This window comes from Meriones unguiculatus, chromosome 3 (assembly GCF_030254825.1).
Source record: "Meriones unguiculatus strain TT.TT164.6M chromosome 3, Bangor_MerUng_6.1, whole genome shotgun sequence".
Taxonomy (NCBI): Eukaryota; Metazoa; Chordata; class Mammalia; order Rodentia; family Muridae; genus Meriones; species Meriones unguiculatus.
Window position 1 is genome coordinate 162222252 of NC_083351.1, and position 21194 is coordinate 162243445.

A 21194-nucleotide genomic window follows, 5' to 3' on the forward strand; every position below is an offset into this window, starting at 1 on the left:
TCTGTAGTCCCTACATTTTGGGTTGCCTGCAAATCCTGATCCATATATACAGTGCTGCCGGGTTCTGGTGCCTGGTTGGATGTAGTTTGGTCCCCTTCTTTTATAGTTGTAGTGACCTCTATGTATCTTGGAGGCTGACCCTAGGGAGTTGTTTTCAAGAGACAGCCCTTCAGCTGTATTCTTGGCTTAACTGTCTCCTTTCAAATGAATTTACATTTCACAAGGTGGAGCCTTTGATGGTCAGGGCCATGCTCTCACTATACCTTTCCTATTGTCCCAGTGCAAAGTGTCAGGTCTCCCCTTAGTTGTGCTAACTCTCTAACAGTTAGAGCTGCTTTCTTTATTCTTTGTCACCAACTTTATAAACTTTCTCGTACTCCTTTCCTTGACAAAAAAAAAAAAAAAATACACATTTTTTTCATAGCTTTCTGTCCATTAGATATTCTTTTGTTTTGTTTTTTGGTTTAGTCTTGTGTTTGAGACAGGGTTTCATGTAGCCTTGGCTGTCCTGGACTTGATTTGTAGAACAGGCTGGCCTTGAACTCAGAGATCTGCCTGCCTCTGCCTCCCTGAGTAGTGGGATTACAGGCCTGTGCCATCACACCCAGCTCCACTAGATATTCTTGCTCACTGTGAACCTGGATAAAAAACACTAGTCAGTAAGTAAGCCACAGCCTAAATGATATGCTTGCTTGAAATTTCCTCTACCCATCAACTTAGTCTATTATTTTTTAATTCAACCCCATTCATATGCCAGTGCATTCTTCCAAGGCACTGGCAGAATGCACCACATTCTATTCTAAAATGCAGCATGAATAAACTCTATACCAGTTCTCAACAAAGGCTTTCCCCCTGAAATCTCATGAGAGAGGAACACACTGTTGACATTTCTCTTGGCAGTCTGATCTTCTCACCCCACCCCAGAGTAATCTATTACTTTCTCTGTACAGCATTCAAGACTTCTCTAGCCTGTAGCTCCAAACGCTTCCACATTTCTCCTGCTGATCAGTTCCAAAGGCCTCTAGATCACGGACTCAGAGTTATCACAGCCACAGCCCCGCTACTCAGTACCAATATTTTTGTATCTGTTATTTTTTGGTGCTCTGACAAAAGCAGTTTACTGGGTTCACAGTTTGAAAGCGCAGGCTTTCCTGGCAGGAAGAGCATGAGTCACGCTGCCTCTGCATTCAGGAGGCAGAGGACTATGAATGCTGCTGCTCAGCTTGTCTTTACTCAGTCTCTACGGTTCCACCCCATGGAACGAAGCCGCCCACATTAGCAACGCCCTCATAAACCTGCCTAGAGATTTGCCTCCTGGTGATTCTAGGTCCTATCAATTTGACAGTATTAAGAATCACAGCAATGGGCCAGGTGGTGGTGCATGCCTTTAATCCCAGTACTTGGGAGGCAGAGGCAGGTGAATTCAAATCCAGCCTGGTCTACAAAGCGAGTTCCAGAACAGCCAGAGCTTCACATAAAGAAACCCTGCCTTGAAGAAACAAACAAACACCAAAAAAAAAAAAAAAAAAAAAAAAAAAGACAGCAATTTAAGGAAGGAAGCTCATTCGTGGCTTGAGGGAGTACAGTCCATAGCAGTGGGGTGTTGTGGCAGTTACACTGTTTTTTACCAAAATAGCTAACCTAGGTGACATATAAGCACAGACATATATAAGAATATATCCTTGTTTTCATGGACACATACTAAATAAATGTAATCTTCAAAAACTTTAGGTGTGCTATCAGTAAAATGAAGATAGAAAAACTCTTTTCACAATTCTATGAAGGTTAAAAAATGCATATTAAAAACTCCTAGTCATTTTACTCCGTATCCAACCACTAGGTGGAAGTAGAGGCTCATGATGTTAGTGCTACTTGGAACTTGGGAATTTGTAAGAGCTTCCTACCCAAAAGCTACTTAATCAGCATCTTTGGGGGAGGAATTTAGTAATCTACTTTCCTAAATCCTTTGGGTTATTCTCTGAAGTTAAGAACCACAACACATATCTGTATTTTTCACTCTTTGTTCGCAGAGAGAAAGAGTCAAAAGAAAATTCACACACAGTAACAACTATAATGTACTGACTGTTGCTATCTATTATGACCACTATACTAAATGAAATATAAACACATATTCATATAAAGGATGTATCATCATTCTTATAAAAAATCTATGAGATAGTTATAATTCCATTTAAAAAAAAAGAAATGATCTTAAATTTAGTTACCTTGTCTGATCTTAATTCAGCCACTTAAGAATTCTGAATTTCAACTTGGGCCATTAGAATTACCTACTAAAAAATATACACTGCTACCATACAGGAAAGGCCTGGAGAGTCCACCCCACTTTTCTCGGGTCAGAAGTATCTACATGTCAGCCTCTGAAACAGCAGTTACTTTCCGTAGCACCCATAGATAGATATGTCATTTGGCCATGGCTTTATGCCATGAGGTTTCTTGTATGCGACCAGTTTGTACTTTGAAATAACCCTACCATTTAAGTGGAAGCTTTCTACTTAGATGAAGCTGGATAAAGTCTGTGGAGTTTGGTTTGGTTTTGTTTTGTTTTGTTTTGTTTTGTTTTGTTTTGTTTTGTTTTGTTTTTGAAAGGGCATATTTTGGTTTTTTATGTTTGCAGTGCTGGACATCATATTCAAGGCCTTAGGCATAATAAGCAAGCCACCTACCATGCCATACACCTCCTGCTTCCAAAAGGTGCTATGTGCTATGGACCCTGCCTTTGTAATTAATTTTAAGTGTAAAATGACAAATATTTCTCAAATATGTAGTTGTATAAGCTTAGGGAAGAATATATTATTACATCATACTTACAAACTGTTTTCCAATAATAAACTGTATTTAATTTACATATAAGAAGGTTAAACACAAGCAAAATTTTCCAATGAATTATTTCACACAGGTGTATGCTTATGAATCTATTTAATTGTTCACACTGTGCTAGAGAATACATATTTTGGATGACAAATTGCATTCAATTAAGCTGCAACACACAAGATTCCCCTAAGAATTTCATACAATAATCTGTCAAAAAAGTTATCCAAAAAATCTAATGCCAAGTCTTTTGTGTCCTATCAAAAAACATTTTTCACCTGTGCATCAAATCATATCACTTTCAGCAAACTTGTTTCATAAATGTTAGTAAATAATCCCGAAATGTGTCCTTTGTAACTTCTAGTGACGATATACAACTGCCCTGTGTTTAGTGGTATGTTTTCTCTACACAGTGAGATATTAAAGAAGAGTACAAAATGTGCAAAAGCTCAGCTCTCCACAGCGACATAAGAAAGAAAAAGGATTTAATTTACTTACTCTTGGAATTTTACTTTTTCTCCCCTTGCTTATGATTTTAAACACTAGAAAATGAACTCTTAAATTTGCATGTTTGGGTGGGCATGAGGATTTAATACTTAGAATTGAGAAAGAATTATATAATAATGGCAGTAGTGATGATATTCTAACTATTGAAAGGGAATGTTCGTTTTATACCATCCAAAATAAATCCTGGTTTAATTCTTTAGCAGGGAGTATAGTTTCTGGGTCTAAATGAAGAGCTTCCAAAGACAAAGAGCTGCGTAGTGAGCAGTGACTCAAACTAGTCAGGGTAGCAAGAATCGGGGGTCAAGGCTGTTTTCACCATTTTGGTCTCACCATGATACCTAAGTGGGACCATGGTTGTGTAGCACTTGTTTCTGTCATACGTGTAGCATGTCTCTGGAACAGCACTGTCTTCGTTGCAGATATTGCTCTGGGTGGCAGTAACAATGTGATCACCCAGCTCCACCTCCACAGGATCGCATTTCTTACAGCTGAAAAAAAAAAAAATAATGTGTGTTAGAAACCCATCAGCAAATGTTACCTCAACATACAAGTCACTATAAATGTCCACCTCATCTGTTAGTTCTTGCAGCTGTACCCTATAATAAATGATCATTCTTTCCAGACCTAATCATCTGCACCACAAGGCATACTTTACAAAATTCTTTATCTTCCATTTATAAAAGTAGATGAAAGTAAGCAATGTAATTAAAGATATGATGATACAATCATCTTACCTATATGGTACACCGGCTTCCAATGTGTTAGTTTATCATTAGCTGCAAACTTGTTTCAATAAATTCAGTTTTAGTGACAATAAATACATATATTTATATGTAGATATACATGTACATAGATATTTATTTAGGGAAAACAGTGTCTCACTGTGTTGCTCATGCTGGCCTGGAACCATCAGTACTCTTATTCCTGCACCATCCTCTTGAGGGAAGTTTGGGGGGTTTTTTTGGTTTGGTTTTTCAAGACAGTGTTTCTCTATGTAACTCTGGTTGTCCTGAAATTCACTCTGTAAAGCAGGATAGCCTCAAACTCAAAGACTGTCTGACTCTGTTCTCTGAGTTCTGGGACTAAATGCATGCTCCACCCATGTCCAGTAAGAGAATTTTTTTAAAACTATTTAACATCGGATTTTATCATCTCCAAAGAAACACATGCATGCTAAAAGCTAAATGCTACTTATTTAAATGTTGAGATAAATTGGCCCCTTCTGTATAAATGACAGTAATTTCTTCTTTAGAATAAATTTATCACTACTATCTTTCTGTGACCAAGTTTTATGAAGTTTTGGTACCTAATCATTAATCTAAGAATTACTGTATTCAAAAGGTCTGATATTACTCAATGTTTATAACCCAATGTGTTTTCAGAAATATTATTATTAACAAAGTTAATTAAAGCTTATTAACTTCAATATATACATAAGTATGAAGGAAATTCTTACAGGTCTGACAAATGGTACACAAATTTCGTTCTCACTGGAGAATTAGGATCCGAAATATTCTCCCTGTTGTTCAGAGGGACACTAGAAAGAAAGAAAACAGTAAAATAATTAATACAAATATTGCTGTTTCTGTTAGTAGAAGTCTTGATAGATTAGTATTTACTATTTAATTAGAACAGTAATTATCATGACTTTGCTCAGTTGTAACCATTACTCAGGTTTTACAGTAATTTGTTAAAAATCAGTTTCTTGCTTATAGACTAGTTTTTTCCTAGGCTATATAGAAACACATGTGTGGTGTGTAGGTTTTAGTTGCTTGTAGAATGAACAGATGAAGAGATATATGTTTAAAGATGTGTACATGATAAATTATAATGTTTATTTATTTGTCTTACTGTGTTGGTGGTTTGTCTGTCTATGTGTCAGTGTGCACCATACTTATGCAATTTCTTTGGGGATGTTCTATTTTATGGTTTTTTGGGAAGGGAATTTTTGTCTGTGTTTGAGAGTAAGTTTTACTGTGTTTTGTTCTTTTGTTTTAAGGGATTGTTTAGTTTAGTTTTATTTGTTTGAGTATTGAGATAGTGTTTTATATAGCTCAGGTTTGCTTCAAACTTACTTTGTAGCAAAGGATGACATTGAACTCCTGACTCTTCTGTCTGTATCCCCCAAATGTTGATACTACTCATGTGTGTAATCATCTCCAGTTCAGCACATAATTACACAGTTTATATTGTATTCCCAGTACTAACCCTCAATACTGACTATTCACATTTGTTTGTTTGTTTGTCTATAAATAAAGACTTTGAATAAATAAATTTATCTCTTGTTTGATTTGATTATAAAGGCTCTTAGGATGTTAGAAAAGTTTTAGCATTTATTTATTTGTTACATGTATATGTTGATAGTTAGTGTGTTCATGCCACAGAACATGTGTGGAGGTTAGAGGCTAACTTGCAGGAGTTAGTCCTCTCCTTCCACGTGCAGTGTCCTGGAGATCAAATATGCAAGTTGTCAGGCTTTGCAGCAAACACCTTTATGCACTGAGCCACCTTGTTAACTCCAGAAAAGGCTTTAAATAATGGGAATGACAGGGAAATAAATATAAGAATCTACTGTGAGCCAAATACTGTTCTTATATAAATTATTATATTATATAGGCAGAGCCCCAAATGTGTGTGTGTGTGTGTGTGTGTGTAATATCCTTTTTTCACAGCTCAGTAAGGTTCAAATTAGGTAAGAAAGTTCCATAAAGCCACCCCATTACAGTAAGTGATAGAGTTAGAAATGATGCCATAATGACACAGCAATGGCAATATACTTTCAGAAAAAAAAATCAGGAAACATCAAGAAAAGTGTCATGAAGTAACGAGATTATTTGATTTCAGTGAACAATACAAGTAAGAGATGAATTAGAAAATCATGGAAGCAATTGAAATAATTTTTCTCCTGGAGATTCAAATGTAAGTGGTTCTTCAATATTGTTTATGTGCAGTATCATGGACTAGCTCTCTCCAATTACATGTCTGAGAGAATCTATAACTTAGAGTTCTGTGGGCAGGGTCTAAGTGAAAAACTTTGTCTCAACGTCTGTAAAATTTCCTCAGCTTGTTAAACAAAACACAACTTTCTTTAAATCATGATTGAATCTCATTAAAGGTGTTACATGTCAAAAGTAGGTTAAAAATGTTCCATTTAAACAAGGCAGCTGCTTTCAAGACCCTTAAAGGGAACTGTTTCAGAAAGCCTTCTATAGGAGTCAACAACTAAATTTAGACACACAGACTGAGGAAGAAATAGCCAATTGGAAAGAGGTGTCAAAAAGAATTCTTGAACAGAAAACCCAGTCGATGTAAAAACAGAAAAGGTAGAAAACACTGAATGTGGGGAAATAAAGGCACACTGCAGGACACCTGGGTTGTTTGTTTTTCACACAGAGGAAACACAAGAAACAATCTTGAGAGTTATGCTAAGCTTTGTAGGGAGGCAGGACACATTTGTAATACATACTGATAACAATATTGAATAAAGCAAGCACCAAGAGCATTTTTTTTTCAAAACAATGATATAGTTAGTTATTATTAGTTAGTTAATAATCTCAATGATATAGTGAGTTAAGTTATTATTAGTTAATAATCTTGTTAAAATATGTGACAGGACCCATACAACATTAAAAACAATAAAAATTCTCAATTTTTTTACAATATCCTATAAAGTAGGCTCATTTTTTCCTCTATTTAAATCTGAGAAATTTTACGTTTGCAGTGAACAAATAATTTGATTATTTTTAAGAATACACAGTTATAAACTGATGCAGCCAGATCCTGAAACAAAAATATTTGAACATCATACTTTTCCCACTGACAGCTGGAATTGACTGCTATGTTCTTTTCCTACGAGAGGTATCAGATTGGAGAAAACTATTAAGGTGGGACTATTTAGCAAGAAAAACTTGTCACTAATTGGATCAAGTAAAAATTTTATTTTTCAAGTATTATCAGTATTCTTGATATTAAGAGCTACCAAGTATATAAGTCTGGGCTATATGTTAATAAAATTAATAGCTCTGAGTCCAGCTTATGAGTAGGAAATCAATTCATCAATTTTAATGTCTGTCTTTATGAAGACAAGTAAAATAGTCAATGTTTAATAAATAGAACAAGAGTAGAGTGTTTACTGTTATGTGCAGTTGCAGTTAAAGCTGATTAAGAATAGCTGAGAGTTCTGATTCAAACTGAAATCTCTGCATATAAACTAAATAGAAGCCTCTGGTTCCTTCTGTGTCTGCCCTCAACTTCTCTAAAATTTGCTCAGCTTGTTAACAAAACTCAACTTCATTTAAGCCATGATCCAATCTCATTAAAGATGTTCCACGTCAAAAGTGGGTTAAAGATGCTCCATTTAAACAAGGCAGCCGCTTTCAAGACCCCTGCCTGCTACAGAGAGCTGCTTTGGACAAACTTGCATCGTTGCCTTTAAAAATAAAAGAGTTTAATAAGACAAAGCATCTGCTTATAACAGAGAAAAGAAATGTGAATGCCACATACACAATTCGGATATTTCTCTCCACAATGTCTTCACTGGGATCCTCGGCGGATCGGATGACCCTGGAAGTAACTCGGGTACACATGCATTTGTTGTCAGCAAGAACGGTCTTTCCATCATCACCTTGGGTGTCAGAGGTAAAACATATCATGAAAAAGGAAAATAAAAGACTGTTTCCTTGGAATCATGGCATAGGCCTGCAATCCCCAGGCTTGGAAAATTCAGAAGGGAGAAGAAGAAATTCAAGGCCTACCTAGACTACCTACTAAAATTCCAGAACAGCCTGCATTATATAAAGAGATATTGTGTATGTATTAAGATGAGTGAATTTGTCTTCTTTACCTGAAGATATCAGACAGATGTAACCAGGCTGTCTGACAGTCACTAAACAGCTATGGCTGGTCCTGAACTCTCCACCCCGGCTTCTCCTCCTGAGGACTGAGTACCAGGAGGGCACCACCGTTCCTGGATCAAAAACTTTAATTTTTATTGTTCATCAGTCCAAGTCTTTCTATTTGTTTTCTTTTCAAATATAAGAGAACAAAGACAATCTAAATAACATCTAAAAGGAATTTTCTTTTTCTTCATTGGAAAAACTAAAGAGAAGCTAGACTGAAAGAATTCTGACATATCTAATGCTTTTAATTTTTTGTGACATCACCTAGTAAAAATGAGTGATAAACACCAAAATGAAGGGTAAAACACAAATCGAGACTATCCCTCAACCAAAGCAATCACCTGAAAGGGAACAATATGAAGCTTCAGTCTGTATAAACCCACTGGAAACACTGAGTCCCTCCCAGAACTCTCATTTCGTCTTGTGAAAACTTGTGTCCTTTAAATTGTATTGGAAGAAGCATCTTTTCAAGACTATGTTATTTTTGTAAGATTTTATATTCTCCACAAGAACTTTCCCAAACTATCTATATTGTTTATTATGATAATAATCACGGTACACAGATTCAACCAAAAAAACTAACAGGAGCTATATTAATATTTCTTAGAAAAACTCTATTAAAGGGCAGAGTTATATCAATGTAAAGTACTGCCTGCAAAGTTTTGCTGAAACAACAATTTAGAAAATATTGTTAGGCATAAGTTCAACTTAATGTACAATGTTACTACAGAGAAAAATTAATAAATGTCTAGGTATGTATTAGAGCTTTAACTCTGAGAATCAATTTTCACTGTCTGATCTGTGTATCACACAGAGAGAGTGAGTAAATGTTACAAAGAATAAACAAAGAAAATTCTAATTATCTGAAATTGACTAAATAAATGATAATTTAAGGGCCAGTAATAGGGTTATCTTATAGTTCTAGTTAAATAATAATGATGTGCAATATGTCTTTCCCCATAAACTCTAGGTAAACAACCTTTAAAATTTCCCTTATTGAGTTTCAACAAAAAAACTCATGAATAATTAGTACAGTCAAACTATAAAGGTTAAAGGATCAGAACATTTATCATTCTTCTCGGAGACCTAATTATTACTGAAGATTAGCTCACAAAACAGAGAAAACTTTACTGCATTAGTTCTGTCTTAATGATAATAACCATTACATTTTAAGTACAAAGTGAATAAATTGTAATAAATAATAAAAATAAAAAGTGAAAACCCAGCACAAAAAAAGATTGTTGTTATTGCACTTGTGTTTGAAGAACAATGTATTAGTGTGCTATTATTCATAAATTCTTAATAAACAATTTGCTACAAGTCTGCATAGTGCTGGGGAATATCGGATATAAAGATTTATAAGATATAAAGCTTATTAATGTTCTAAAAAGAGTAAAATAATTCAAATAGTATTCTCTTCCTTATATCTGTGTTCATAACTCTTAAATGCTTTTCTAAATGAAATCTACATGAGCATGTAAAGTCTGATAAAAAAAAATGCACATTAAGAGTCAAGAAAATAATTTAAATAGGAAGTATTTAAAAGAAAATAGCCATACTCTATAAGGGATATTTATGTCCTTTCTAGAAACATAAGAAGAGATCATCATTAGTATTCATATATTTTTTAAAATTAGGCAGTCTAATATATCTCCCAGAAAATACACAAATATGTTTGATTTACCAAGACCTAGACTGTAATATTTTCTTCCTAAAAATAAGCACTTTTCCTGACCAATTATTTCATTTAAAAGCATTCGAGAAGTGGTAGGTGCACAATAAAGTGTTTATTAACTTTGAGTTAAAACAAACAGAATCACATAGCACTGCACTGTGGCTATGGTTGCAATGGGTTCACTAAAAGGTGGCTCCTCGATACAGGCAATACCAGACAGCAGTTAGGAATGCAGGCCATACAGTCAAACTACCCAGGTTCTACCTACCACTTGCTCCTGTGTGCGCTTGGGTAAGTTATTTCACCTCAGTGTCAAGTGTTTCAACTTGTGGGAAATAACAATAGGAATATGAAGAAATGGGGATTGCGAACATTGAGAGGGCTATCAAAGGTAAAGCTCTTAGCAAAGTACCAAAACACACAGTTCAATAGAGATATCTGGGCAGTTACGATGGCACATACTTGTAATCCCAATATTGGGGAGGCTGAGGCAGAGGAATTTGAAGTTTGAGAGCAACCTGGTTTACATAGTGAGATCCTGCCTCAAAAACCAGAAGACAGAGAATAGCTGATTTATATATAGTTAAATCTATTTTATATAGATATGCCTATAGATATAAATATGTTTGTAACAAGTGTTTATATACATTTGTTTTGTTACTAGTATTTCATATTACTTTAAATATCATTTTTAAAATGTACATGTTATTAATAAAATATAAAGTGATTACTCTTAATACATCTCTGTTTGGAAAAAAGAATATACTTCTCTATTTAGAATATGTCCCTTAATAAAGTTGTCTGGAAGATGAAAAAACAAAATAACAGAAAAAACATCATGGAAAGCACTAAACATTTTTAAAGGGTCATAATGTAAGAAAATTGTTGAAATTGATTCCATTTCCCTGGGGAGATAAAATCAAAATATATTCTATATCATAATTACCATAGTTATTACTTAGCTTCTCTAGAATACATAGAGACCCAAGCAGAGGGCTATTGAGGTTTAAAGTTGTGCATGGAAATTTTTAAGTGTGGCTACATATAGCTCCCTCAAACTATTTGTTTTCTTATGCTATAGGCTGAAGTAGCCAAACAGAAGAAAAAAAGAACAGAGAATGCAATGAGCCCTGTCTGTGTATATACCACTGCCTAATAAGGTCAGAAGTAACTGTCTAGCTAAAGAATAAGTTTAAGTCTTTAGGCCTGAAACACATGTCTGTTCTATATTTTCCCTTTTATCTGGCTTTATTGTTTAGGTACCACCTACCTGTTACAAGAAGAGCCTTAACAAAAACGGCCAGGACTCCCCAGAAAACCAAGTGGGTCTTCATCTTGTCTTCACTTTTGAAACACTGAAGTCAAAAGTGAGGGCCAAGGTGTGTGTGTCTATAAGGAATGTGCAAATGATGCTGCTTCTGCTTTCTTAAAATAACACCCCGGGCACCAGAGGAGCTGCAAGCAGTCACAACCATGGTTTAGGTTTGAGCTGTATGCTACATTGGGTAGGAGCACATGGTTCATATTTAAGTGTTTCCTTTTAATCTAAAGTTTTCCTGCAAAGCTGGAATTTGATGAATCATCTGTGTTTTGCACTTAGGGAATAGCAGTGTATGAACCCCGACACTAACAAGAATGTCAAGTCAGGACCCTGCTGAGAATGATTAAATATGAGTTTTCAACTTCCTCATCTACATATAGTCTTATCAGTCTTCAAAACAAATATCTGACATTTTTCATGGCTGGCATAATAAATAAAGGAAAAGAGAAGAAAAGGAGCAATGAAGGGACAGAAGTAACAAAGGCCTTTCAGGTTCTTAGTTGTATTCTATATCAGTTTCTCTACTAGTGTTTAATTAAACAAATTATCATATTTAAGCATCGTGTGTTTACCACTTTCAGTTATTTCATAAGTTCAGAAACATAAGAAGAATTTGAAACTGACAGACTTGACCTAATGCTACATTTTGCTCTAATAGGACTGAGGCCGACGTTCTGCTTTTCTGCCTAGTGATTCCTTCCAAAGCCATGCACTAAAACATTTTTTGTGTGTATGTTGTCTCAACAGAAAAATCAGTTGCTGAAGTATTTGGCCTCTTTTTTTTTTAATTAATTATTGTCAGATGTAAAAAGATAAAAAGAAACCTAAGTTTTGGGGTAGAGTAACTCCTACCCCACATCCAACATCCTAGAATCTCCTGTCTTAGAAACAGGATGAGTACATTTGTATGTAATAATACCAAGTATGTATTATCTTGGTTCTTATCTCTAATTCTCTAAGAGTCTCCTAAAATTTTAAGAGATAATAAACAGTAGTTCAGGCTCAGAAGTAGGCAGCCTAAAAGTAGGAGGTGACAGATATGAAACCCTATCACATAATTACATTTCATCAAAGAATCTGTAGTAAGGGTCCAGAGTGAGGGCTCAATTGTTAAGAACACTGGCTGCTCTTTCAGAGGTCCCAGGTTCAATTCCCAGCATCCACATGGCAGCTCTCAACTGTCTGTAACTCCAGTTCCAGAGGATCTGGTTACCTTCTTGCAACCTCCACGAGCTCCAAACAGACATGTGGTGCACAGACATAAATACAGACAAAAACCTAAACACATAAAATAATTGTTAAAATGTTTAAAAAGAATCTTTAGTAAAAGTCCAGCAAAACAAAGTGTCTGGAATTAGAGCAAATGATGCCACTACATCATCAAAGTGCATCCTCATTTTAAATACTAGTCAATAGAACTTAGAAATTACTTAGGTTATGAAAATCAGTTCTCCTGGTTCTGAGGTGGTAGTTCATGCCTGTAACTCAGTGGTCAGAAGGCTGAGGTAGAAGGATCATGAGTTCAAGGCAAGCCTGCTTCTGCAGTAAGACCCTGACTCCAGAAGAAAAAAAAAAAAAAAAGAAAGGGGGAAAAGAGAGGGAAAGTGGGGAGTGAGGGCATTACCAGAATCAGAGAAGCAATTTTATCTGTCAGAAAAGCAAATATGTCTAAAAAGACATTTGCGGTAACTATGGAAATCAAAATAAGCATCAACCCCTTTACCGTTACCTACCCCAACTGTAGTTTCTAAATGAATCACTTAGTCTGTAACACATAGACAGGGAATACGAATGAGAATGAATTGGTGGTTAGGATACAGAAGAAAAAATCATGAGTTCAAGGCCATCCTTGGCTACATAGCAAATCTAAGGGCAGCCTGGGCTACATGGGACCTTGGCTCCCTCTTCCCCCCCAAGAAGTAAAAGGATAGTGTAAGTCACTAATTTCTTGAATATGTACTCAAGTCTCAACTGCCTCCCTCAAGCAACTCAGATACACCCCTGGAGTAAAAGAATATTTGCTCAAATCTTTTGTATTAAAGCAAAAAACATATTTGTGGTTACTAACATAGAGGAAAGCTCTGTATTTGGTCTTTCCATCTCTTCATCCAATGGCTTTTTTATTTTCTTAATCTTGTAACTAGTGTTTCTGTTGTGTATAAACTATGTATCTAACTGTAAATGTGATTCTGTGCTATACTTTTGCCACTGGAAGGGAGCGGCTTGGGCTGGCAATATAGGGTCTGAGATGAGTATTTGCCTGTGTAGTTTAGGGATCATCCACCTAGCATCACTTGAAGTATTAATTAGAATGGGATTTCCTGGTTACACTGAGCCAACTTATGGAGATATGGCCTAAGAATATGTGTTTTCAAAAGGTACCCAATTTGATGTGCTTTAAAGTTTAAAAAGTGGTGGATAATAAGCCTATAGCAGAATGGGCAACCGCATTAAGTATTTATGAAAGAGCCCAAGGTTAACAAAGATTAAACTTTTAAAATAAATAGTATCACACTGAAAACAAGTTAACTAAACTGTTGTTTGATTTCCCCAGGGAGGTTGCTGTTGTTTTGAAATAGGGTCTTTCTATGTAATGCTAGCTGGCCCTAGTGCTCACTATGTAGCCTGAGGTGTCCTTGAACTCTGAGTAATCCTCCTACCTCAGCTTCCCAAGTGCTGGAGTTATGGGGCCTATGCCATCACATTTGGCTTCTCCACATTTAATACTTTAAGTTTGGATTTGAGTGTGAGATTTGGCCATGGTCCCTAAGCATTGTCTTGCTAAGCTCAGACCAACATTACAATCTTTTTGAATCACTCTTTTACAGGCAAGCACATTAGTTTTTTCTCTCAATTTCACAATATTTGCAAATATGACACAGCTTTAAATTTCACTTAAATTATTAAGAAACATACGGAACTTATGGGGTAGTTCTGGGAGAGTTTTCTAAGATATACCTCTAAAGTCCTATCTATAACCCATTAATAAGTACATCTGTATGTATCAACGCATCTCAAGTGAGGTCATACATCTATACAACCACAAATACTGAAATTTTGTGTCTTCATTGCTGTTGCTGTTGTTGGAGACAGGGTCTCACATTGCATCCCAACTGGACTAAACTGTGTTGTATCTGAGCTTCAACTCCAGCCTCAACCTCAGAAGTGCTGGGCTTACAAGCATGAGCCATCCCAGCCAGCATCAGACCAAAATTTCCCTTACATCCATAAACAGTGAGTACTTAGCAATATTCTCTATCCCTCCTTTAGCCTCTATCTTCAGTACCTTTTCTCCCTGTGAAGGCCTCCTCTTACATAAACGGATCTTTGATAGCAGCCTGGCATTCTGCCACTTAACCACTTTAAAGAGGTGATATGTTAATAGCCTTCTTGGCTGCAAGTCTAAGCTAGAGCAGAAATCTCTTGATTTTCTTTATAATGGATAATGTTCTAAGTTTAGCGTAATGCTTCATATTTCCCACTTGTCCAACAATTGGAAGTGGAAAACACATTTCAATAATTAATAAAATTTTCCAACCTACCACAACAAATAGAAAAACAAGAAAGGCTCCATTAAATCTTGAACTAAATATCAATCTATAAATTTCAAGTAACCTAACAATCTTTTAGATTTTAGAAGTAACTTCTGGGGCTGGAGAGAAGGCTGTTCTTGCAGGACCTGAGTTCACTTCCCAGCATCCACATGGCAGCTAACAGCCATCTGTACCAGGGAATTTGACTCCCTTTCCTGGCTTTTTTGAGTACACAGCACACACATGGTACATACATATGCATGCAGACAAACACCTATATACATTAAAAAAAAATAAATCCCTCTTAAAAAATAACTTAACATTCCCAAAAATGCTACAAAAGTTACAATACATATGTAAACCCCTTAACATATTTGATAGTACCTTTGGTATTATCATAAAGGATACATGAAGTAAGAGAAAATAATTCTTCAAATTCGCTAAAAAAAAATATCTTCTTTCACTTTATCATCAAAATCAGTAACTGAGGTCAGAGGGCCTCGGATCCCCTGAAACCATAGTAACAGATGGTGTGAGCCACCATGCAGGTGCTGGGAATAGAGCCTGGGTCCCCTGGGTCCTCTGGGTCCCCTGCAAGAACAAGTGCTCTTATCTAGTAAGTCACCTCTCCTGCACAAGGCATGGACATTTTGAAGGTACCATTATTCTGCCTCATTAAACAAACAAACAAACAAACAAAAACACTGCTCCAAGAAAAGAAAAAGCAAGTTTAAGGCATTTGATGGGGAGGGCATGGACTGTGCAGGTGGAGGAGCAAGGAAGGAAACCCCCTAGATGCAGCAGAGTGAGGAGGAAAATGTAAATGACACATATGCTTCATTATAAGAGAAATGATAACAATCATTTTATTTGCTATTATTACCGTGTGTGCATAACTGTGTAAGCGCAGTCATGTGTGCCACAGAGCACATGTGGAGGTCGGAAGACATTTGGGAGCCAGTTCTGCCCTTCACTGTGAAAGATCAACTCAGAGGTTAGGCTTGTGTCCTAAGTTTCTCTACACATGAAGCCATCTCACTGAAAAACTTTTTTTCTCCTATTTAAATTGTGCAAGTTTTTCTAGGCATAGTGGCTCACTCCTATAATCCCAGTTCTTTTCAAGATAGAAGTAGAAAGATACTGAATTTGAGGTCATTTTTCAGCTACATAGTAACTTAGGACACAAGAGATCTTGTCTCATAAAAGAAAAAACAAAACAAAAATAAAGAAAATAAATAAAAATATATTCTAATTTGGAATTTTGTTTGTTTGCTTCTTTGTAGAGATGGGGTCTCATATATCCCAGGCTAGCCTCAAACATATTATGGAGATGAGGCTTGCTCTGAACTCCTGACTTCCCTGCCTCCAGCTCTGAAGTGCTGGAAGCACAGGCACACGGCACACACTCAGCTCTAATCTGGATTTTAGAATCAGCCTCGGGGATTCTAAAAATAAAGATGGAACCTGTGCCTGACTTCCAATTCATTTTACCTCATAGTACCAAAATCCTAAACACTCATTCTTTCCACATTTGTACGAAGAAATATCTTCTAATTGGCATTTTTAGCCTGAAATATTTCGGATTTTGCATGCAGAGATTAATCAATTTTGGTGTTTAATCAATCACAGTATTTGTCAAATTTGTATTTAGCTATTGGAAAGCAAAATCTTAAATTTAAAAATAATTCAAAATATAAGGAATAAACTTTAATACAAAATGTTTCTAAAAATTAAAACAACCAAAAAAACTGAATTCATTTTTTCCAAAAGCTTTCCACAGACTCTTAGGGCAGGTTTGTGGTTAAATGTTTATAAGGAGAGTCACACCTGGGCTGTGGTCTGTTCTTAAATAAACTTGCACCTGCAGTGGCTTTTCACAGAACTGCTACAGACATGTGCATGCTGGTTGACTGGCACCACCCAAAGCTTATTCTCACCCACAGGTCTCAATCTACAAGTGACCTGCTTTCAAACTTCATTTGAGGAAAAAAACAGAAAAGAAAGAAATAAGCTTAAGAGTTCATGGTCATTTTTCTGGAGACACAATAGCAAAGAAGGTCCCAAGAGAATCCCTCCAACAACAATAGGTTGCTTTTAGACCATCAACCCCAGGAGTCTGCTCTAGCTGTGCTTTAGGGAAACGTATCAAGTGTTTGGAGTGGAGGCTGCAACTATAGGCAAATACGGCTTCTTTCCTTTTCTGTAATATACGATTTGCTATTTGCTGTTTTAGAATCCTCTTTTAGTCTATCAGTTCCTTACCAGAAATTTATCTTTTTCCCACACAATCTTTATCAAAAATCCAAAATTACTTTAAATTAATCCTAGCAAGTCACTACTTAATTCAAGTCACCATTTACTCTTAAAATAAATTGCAATAAACTCCACTTGTGTCCCCACATTATCTTTTATATAGATTAGCATATTACTTTTTTAAGTCATTTTCTTCATATGTATATTCCTCTCATATTACCAAATGCTTCCTTGAAGAGTGGGGTTCTTAAAGAGCAGTATCAAATGGCATATGTAAAAAGAATATGAAGAGAAACCAAACAGGAGCCATAGGGCTGGGTATAGCTCGGTGAGTTGTACGACCATAAACACACAGGTAAACATATACACACAAGGGTACACACATGCACACACACATACATACACATACACATATACACTGCACACACACATACATACACATGCACACATACACCACACACACATACATACACATGCACACACCCACATACCCATGAGCCCACACATGCATACACATATATACATGCAGCAGGCTTATTTGAGAAAAGAGCCAGACTCACTTCTGTAATTCTGGTTCTCAGGAGACTACAGTAGGAACATTGTCGGAGTCTGAAGACAACTGAGTTAGTGTGAGAACCTCGAACAATGGTTCTCAACCTGTGGGTCATGACCCCCTAATCACAGTGGTCATATATCAGATATCCTGCATATCAGATATTTATGATTCATAACAATAGCAAAATTACATTTATGAAGTAGCAACAAAAACAATTTTATTGTTGGTAGTCACCACAACATGAAGAACTGTATTAAAGGGATGCAGCATTAGGAAGGTTGAGAACCAATGCCCTAGAGAGATGGAGAGAATAGGTCAGAAAACACATTTTTTCCTTGTTCTAATTATCTTATCAGTGTTTTACTTTGCATCATTATCATACTAAATATGTTTTTCTTAAGAATAAAGGAAAAAGAATAATATATGAGGAATAACCAGTTATTTAAAAAAATGCCAGATCAGGGTTGGCTCACTCAGTAAAAGCACTTGCCCTGTAAGCACAAGCACCTGAATTTGATGTCCAGAACCCGTGTAAACCTTCAGGTGTACTGGCAGTGCTTATAATCTCGATGCTGAGGACGTAGGAAGAGGAGGGCCTGGGCTTCGCATGGGCCAGTGTGGCCTAGTTGGTGAGCTCTGGACCAATGAGAGACAGAGGCCCTATCTCAAAGGATATGGACCACTCTCCTGAGGATGTCCCTCCAGCCTCCACAAACACATATGTGCATGCTATTGCACCCCTAACACACTCTTCTCCCCACATGAGCATACATACTCACATAACACAGAAAAATATGTAACAGATTCAACTGTAAAGATGTGTTGAAAAACATCTTAATTTTCATAATAATCAAAAGCAAGGGCTCTATAATCACATATTGTCTAGATTCAGTAGAAGTTTGGAAAGCTATTTAAAATTTATCTTCCTGGGCTAAGGGTATACCAACTTGTATGCACAAGGCCCCAAGTTTGATCTCTAGCACTGAAAAATAAAACTAAAAAAAAATCTACTCCTTGGTTTCATTTATAAAACAAGCATGTCTGAGGGATACATGTCATTAAAACTGATGATAATAAGTATAAACTACCTATAATATGACTGAAATGTAACAGCAGCTGACTCTTTTGGCATTTATTAACGTTAGTGAAAGACAGCCTTTTTTATTCAGATCAACATGAATGCTAAATATGCCCGTGTCCTGTTCTTTAGAACCTGTGAATAAGCTACATTGCACAGCAGTAGGGAACTTAGGTTGCAGCTGGAATTAAGACAGGCCAGAAGCATACCACAGAGGGCCTCTGAAAGACTCTACCCAGCAGGGTATCAAAGCAGATGCTGAGACTCATAGCCAAACTTTGGGCAGAGTGCAGGGGATCTTATGGGAAAAGGGAGAGACAGAAAGACCTGGAGGGGACAGGAGCTCCACAAGGAGAGCAATAGATCCAAAATATCTGGGCACAGAGGGCTTTCCTGAGACTGATACTCCAACCAAGGACCATGCATGGAGAAGACCTAGACCCGCCTGCTCAGAGGAAGCCCATAAGTTGCTCATTTTCCAAGTGGGTTCCCTAGTAAGGGAAACAGGGGCTGGCTCTTTGATCACCTCCCCCTGATGGGGGAGCAGCCTTACCAGGCCACAGAGGAAGACAATGCAGCCAGTCCTAATGAGACCTGATAGGCTAGGGTCAGAGAGAAGGGGAAGAGAACACCCCCATTAGTGGACTTGAGGAAGGGCACAAGAGGAGATGAGGGAGGGAGAGTGGGATTGGGAGGGGACAAGGGGAGGGGTTACAGCTGGAATACAAAGTGAATAAACTCTAATTAATAAAATAAATTTTAAAAAAAGAAAAATTATATATGCAAAAAAAAAAAAAGATTGCTAAGATCCTACATCACTGACTGAAATTAAAGGAAGGAGCCATGGGCTGGGGAATGTGACAGCACTGTCTCTAGAGCTCAGAAAGGCTTGGAAACAGACTCTCCCCTAGAGACTCCAGAAAAAGCAAAGCCCTCTCAACATCTTGATTTTGATCCAAAGAGGCCACACTAGGCCTCCTAAAGAAACAGTATTTGGTCTTGAGCTGTTGCAGTCCAGATGGTCTGCAGTTCCTTTCTCAGGCACAAACCCTAACCCAGATGTGGGCACACGATGGGAAAACTGCAGGCACTGAGGCCTGGGTGGATTGTCTCCTAAGGCAACACAAGGCCACAGGGCAGGGGAGTGCAGAAGCGGCAATTTGAATAAAGTGATTAAGGGACTGCTCAAGCCCTGCTTGCTATGCCATCTCTACTAACCAGCTAAACAGCAAATAAACAGCAGTCAGAAAAATAAAAGTTATTCATTGCTGAAGTGAACCCAGAGACCTGTGTCTCTGTCTACATTTGTCCTTTGCAGGTCCCTGTGTTGTCCATACCTCTGCTGGCTGCAGTATTATGCCACAAAGTTTGTGGTAATTATTATAGCACCAATAAGAGATCAATAGCTCCATCTTTGGGACTCATAATTTCCTAGTGTAATTGGATCGGACACATATTTTCATTTAAAATAATTTCTCTTTAGGACAAACTAAAACAGTGACAGAGTTGCTAGCAGTAAGGCCAAAACTGCTTTCTTGGTCTTTAAAGCAAATGGCTTTTGGTTCAGACTTTCTTTCATTAAATATACATTAAATGCATTTACTCTGTAAGGGAATGAAATACGACCTTCAACCGAATGTAAATACAGCCTAGTGGGTAATAATGATATTTTCACAATGGTGGAAGCAGTACAGCTTTGTGGGTAGGGGAATAGTTCAAACTATAAAAGGCCTCACAGAGGATAATATTGAGAAATAAGTAGAAATCAAGTAGAGGGACAAATACAGTCTAGGTATAGACTGTGATACCATCAACAAATTGGGAGTTCAAAGAACCCATGACCACTCAAGGAAATAAATTTCAGGATGTCAGTAGGAAGCCAGAGACTCCATCTACACTTATTTCAACATATATATCTTTGAATAAGACAATTCTGTGGAATACTAAAATATTCTTCAAGAGTATAAATTTGGATTTCACACAGATGATCATAATGTATATTGATTGCCAAGTTCAATTATCAATAACTACATTTTCAGCACAATATCAGAATATTATTAGGTATTTACTCACATCTAAAAGTAAACACTTAGGTATTCCATTCATTGTTATTTTTAATGTGTCCTGTGACACTAACTATACTAGTTAGCAGTCATAGTATGAAAGAATGCTCTAATATAGCAATCAGGATAAACAAACGTGCATTGAAAGAAAAAATTTACAGGAACTAGACATTTTTTATTTTTAGAAATAAATAGTTTTGTTCTTATTCTGTGTGATTAAAAAATATATATATTTCAGGAGTCTGTTCTCTCCTTCCACAAAGTTAGTCCTGAGGGGCTGGAATCCAAGCTGACAGCAGGTATCTGCCTGGTAAGCCCCTCAAAGGCCTTAAATAGACAATTCTATCAGGGCACAGTAGGACACCTGTGAAGCATATGAAAGATCTTGGATTCAACCTCCAGCACCACAGGGGGGAAAAAAGCTAAATAAATACATGCACAATTTTATCTTATTGAAGAACAAAAATAAATAAATAAAACT

The 21194-nt window shown here is 36.7% G+C and overlaps 1 protein-coding gene across 1 annotated transcript; it reads right to left on the minus strand.

Moving 5' to 3' along the window:
* Positions 1 to 2920: 2920 nt before the first annotated feature.
* Jchain (joining chain of multimeric IgA and IgM) lies at positions 2921 to 11335 on the minus strand. The gene is made up of 4 exons (XM_060380901.1): positions 11180 to 11335; positions 7840 to 7960; positions 4793 to 4873; positions 2921 to 3824 (listed from the first exon to the last, which is right to left on the minus strand). The coding sequence occupies exons 1-4, from the start codon at positions 11241 to 11243 to the stop codon at positions 3611 to 3613; spliced, it is 480 nt and encodes a 159-aa protein (XP_060236884.1). The 5' UTR covers positions 11244 to 11335; the 3' UTR covers positions 2921 to 3610.
* Positions 11336 to 21194: the final 9859 nt, after the last annotated feature.